Source organism: Hippoglossus hippoglossus, chromosome 9 (assembly GCF_009819705.1).
Source record: "Hippoglossus hippoglossus isolate fHipHip1 chromosome 9, fHipHip1.pri, whole genome shotgun sequence".
In the NCBI taxonomy this organism is placed as follows: domain Eukaryota; kingdom Metazoa; phylum Chordata; class Actinopteri; order Pleuronectiformes; family Pleuronectidae; genus Hippoglossus; species Hippoglossus hippoglossus.
This window is the reverse complement of record NC_047159.1, coordinates 26,396,110-26,400,586: the sequence shown is the minus strand read 5'-3', so window position 1 is coordinate 26,400,586 and position 4,477 is coordinate 26,396,110. Positions and strand designations below refer to the sequence as shown.

General features: G+C 37.7%; 1 protein-coding gene across 1 annotated transcript; it reads left to right on the top strand.

Annotated features, from left to right (window-relative positions):
• Positions 1-763: 763 nt before the first annotated feature.
• LOC117767904 (C-X-C motif chemokine 11-6-like) lies at positions 764-2,190 on the top strand. Its single transcript, XM_034595889.1, has 4 exons — positions 764-931; positions 1,470-1,611; positions 1,693-1,767; positions 1,901-2,190. Exons 1-4 carry the CDS (start codon positions 877-879, stop codon positions 2,004-2,006), a joined length of 378 nt encoding a protein of 125 aa, XP_034451780.1. The 5' UTR covers positions 764-876; the 3' UTR covers positions 2,007-2,190.
• Positions 2,191-4,477: the final 2,287 nt, after the last annotated feature.

Below are 4,477 nucleotides of genomic sequence, written 5' to 3'. Positions count from 1 at the left end.
ATTTGAAGGAGCCTTTTGAAACAGGACAGCCTGGGACGTATTCGGTTTTGACACAGCTAATGACTTTCACAATGTCATGAATGCTAATAGTCATCATCTATACTATGGCCTTCTCAACCCAACTCAAGCATTTAGCATTTAGCTCATAACACTAAAAGAAAAACCTTTGAACCTCATTTGGACTAAATTATTTTATCTTGAGGACGTGGGTTTATTTTACCTGCATTGTCCCTCACTAATTCCAACCTGGGTTGTAGGTAACTTCTGACCTATGCAACTAGATGAGCTAAAATTGAATTATTTTTCTAATCTCAAAGATGGGAATATACATTAAAAACAGCAGTATGTACGTCTTTTTGCAACCAAACCAGAAAATATATAGAGGAGTGATGTAAAGCCTGCATGTGTTATATACCGCAATCAGGCAATGCTGACTTTTTACCTCCGCAGAGGCAGTTAGGTTTTCGCCCATTTGTTTGCTTGCTTGTTTGTTTGTTTTTACATTTTCATCCATCATTGAAAATAATGAGGAAAAATAAATCATTCATTCATTTAACAAATACATATTCATTGTGACTGGTCACCCCCCACCATAGCTTTATGTGCAGCTTATAATACAAACTACAATGGTTCTGTGAACCAACCTTTTTCCAGAGAAAAGCTCTCTCTGATTCTGGGAAACAGGATTACTAGAAGAAAAGGGAAGGGGCAGAGAAAGTGAAAGTATTGGTGCAAAGTGAAAGTGTTGCATAGCAGAAGCAGAGTGTTTCCTCTCTGTGTATAAAAGACAGAAACCTCCTGTGCTGTGTGTCATCAGGAGTAAAGACTGAAGAGAGATACTGCAGGGAGAGCCAGAACCTGTCTACAGCCACAACTATGAACTCATCTGCTATTACCTTCCTCAGCTTCCTGCTTGTCCTCTGTGCTCAAGGTAATGGGAAAACTTTATTGTCCTGTAAATCCTTCATGTTCATGATCTGATTTGTTTCATGTTGGGTTGTGAATGGGGACTTACCTGCAGAATGGCAAATAGTAGACACTGGCTGTTCCTTTTTATCTAGTGCAAGCAGTAATGCAGCTCAAAGTGGCTGATCTTTGTGTGACAAGTGTGTTATTCCGACAATGTCAATGTGTGTAATGTTCAAAGGGTCACTGGTGGTGATTAACTCTCAGAGAATTAACACCTGACTCTGCAGTGTTGTTGTTCAAACTCCTGAAATCAGAACATTTTATTTTAGTCACAGAAAAACGAAAATCTGTTCATGACACTTTGCCAATGATATCATTATGCATACAAGAAAATATATGTCCTTAGATCTGTACAAAAAAATCAGGAAACAAGATAGGGAATAGCATTAGCTATATCCTAACTTGCACAATGCCATGTATTTTTGTTACCAGGCTTCAGTACAGTCTGAGTGAGCTGACCTTTAACCTAAACCTCAAATGCCTGTCTCCTCTTCCCACAGGACTACCAGACAGCAGATCCAGAAAATGCAAGTGCTTAAACGGTTATATCGGCGAGGTCAACAATAAGTTCATCAGGCAGATCAAGTCAGAGCCAGTCATACACCACCCAAACAACTTCTGCCAACAAATAGAGATTATTATGTGAGTAGATGAGCTGAATGACTTCACATTTATGTGCCATTCACTGGGTTCTCTTTAACACGACTCGTTCTTCTCTCACAGCATCATAGGAAAGCAGGAGAAATGCGTGAATCCAGAGTCACCATTCGGAAAATTTCTTCTCAAAAACAGAAATAAGTAAGTCAAGGTCGACTGTACAAACATCTGACAACATGACACAGTGTTGGGGCAGGACAGGCGTCTCACACAACACTGTGGCTGCTTCACATTCCCATTGCTTTTTAACTAACAGTGTCTTTTGTTGATTCAGGCATGAGAACAAGAGAGCTGCGATCATGACGACGACCTCCAGTCAAACAAATACATGGAGCTCAACAAGACTCCTCCCCACAGACTCTGCTCCAACGACCATGTAACAGCACAGAAACCCTGTTGTTGTGATATAAGCTTACCTTTGTCATGTTATTACTATAAGTGTTCAAATGTTCTCAGTGGCCAATCATGAGTTCATGTTCTCAACTTGTCTTCACATGTATATATGAAGTAAATAATCTGTACATATATTTACAATAATAAAAAACACTGAATGGTCTACCTGTACTTGCTGTTTTTTTCTTTACGCATCATAACACAAACTGAGTCTGTGATTATCTTCACCAGTCAATATATTACAATGAAATTACAGCAATGTAAAAGTCAGTAGTTGAGATAAAACCAGCTACTGTAATCATATGTGAGGTATATATGGTCTACACTACACATGGCCAAAAGTATTTGGACAACCTGGCTGCAGGGATTTGCTCCCACTCAGCATTCCTGACCATCCCTAAGGGTTTGGTTGTTGTTGTGCAGGCCGGTCATCGTGTTCTCCTGCACCACAGGACCACAAACCCATTTCTCCATGAGATCTTTAGGTGGTAGTGGGTGCAGTGTCCTCAAGCTCTCAGTCAGGCTCTAATATGGTTACTTTTGGTTTCAAAAACAAAGATGGTGCCAAAACGGGTGATGTCATGGTGGGTTGCCACTTGGCTAGAGCTCATTGTAGTGATGCCTAGAGGATCATCAGTACTTTGCACATAGCTTTCATCTGGGGTCTTTTCTTAGCATTGCTTCATAAAACATTTTGTTAGAATTAAACCTAGTTGTTTGCTTCATTTCAGGAAACTCAGTGTGTTTGAGTCATGGTATCAATGTTTTTAAAATTTTAACTTTTTTACCAGATGTAATTCTGAGTGTAATCTTTCAGATCTTCTAATGTTTTTCTCAAACTAAATGACTCGCACCAACTGGACCAGACAATCATCTAATCATCTTCTGAAACAACTCATTACCAGATGTCAATCTGATATTTTTACAGTGTAACATTCCTTTATATGCTCTAAATTGACATAAATTATACCCATATCCTTGCTTTAAATAAGTAGCATACATATCCTCAAAATATATTAAACTCACATAGCTTTTTATTCAGTCGTTATATAAAACAGTAAACCATCTTGTGAGAAAAACAGTTTCAATACATCCCAAAATCATTACAGCTGATATCTTAATGTTCACAATAAAATATGATTAAGATCTGTTAAAAATGTATAAAAGAAAAAAAGGAAACATTTTATGCATTAGAAATACTGTCAGAGTTTGTGATCCAGTTAAAGAAGCAACACACATCAGCCAGACAAGCTTAAGCAGTTAGTCAGTGATCCCTGTATTATCTTTCTCCTATATAAAGCACAGAACCAGCAGGTTGGAGATTGAAAACATCTCAACACCTTTTTATTACAGTCTGTTAACTGACTTAATCCAAGTCATTTTCTGCAAGGTGCACAGTGTAATATACTTAATTGTCATACTGTTTGGCATTAGAGATTAAAATGAAGGTGGATGTAATCCACTGCAGCACAGTTAAGGTTACTTGTGAGAAATCACTTCCCACTGCAGAATCTCACTTTTTTTGCATCGTTATTTTCAAAGACACATGGTAATTTCCAAACACTGCATGTAATACTGAGTCTTAGAAAACACACTGTACAGTAGATGTGGTAGATGAGAACTTAAGTTTGACAAAAAAATAATAACAGTTCAAATAAAGGTAACAGACAATAAGAGTATTGGAAATCTGCCACAGAGAATACTGAAGCAAGGAAATGCTGGAATGAGTTGAATCTTACAAGGAAATGAACTTTTGTGGTGAATCACTAAATGCGATTAAAATACCACTGAGTTTATTACCTTAGTTAAAAACCATCCACATGTGTGATTTGAATTGAACTTGCTAAAACCCTTCAACATACAGAAATTATCGAATCATAGCTTAGTAACATGAACGTTTTGAATTACTTGATGTTGTTTGGAGGATGGTGTATTTTTTCAGCCTTTTAAGGGATAGGTAATGGAATTAACTTTGTGTTAATTTGCTCTAATGTTACCGTGATCAGGTAACTGGTTTGGTATCTGAAGAAGTAGCTAGTGTGTAGCATGTCCTGCTATGTGGGGCTGGTCCCAAACGCTTGTGTAACAAAGCTTATGCTAAAGAACAATGCTACATACATAGACCTGTAGTTCATGAAGACGCTCAGCCATTAGCCTTAGACATAGTATTTTTGCACAACTAGTGCAGTGCCTTTTTTAAAACTGCCTGTGGAATGAGCTGTTGGGTTTGGCCTGTGCTCCAGAATCTACTTCACAAATACTCCTCGTCATTAGTGAGTCCTCCTCAAATATACTGTCACTTTTTGATTGTTTGTGTGCTGGACGTATTTTTTAAACGTTGTGTTCATCCGACCTGATTCATGTGCAATATAGTTCATGATTTTCATTAAATGAAACTAAAATTGCTTCATTACTGCTGTAAATTATCTAAAGATGAAGAAGATGATTTAATTCTGTC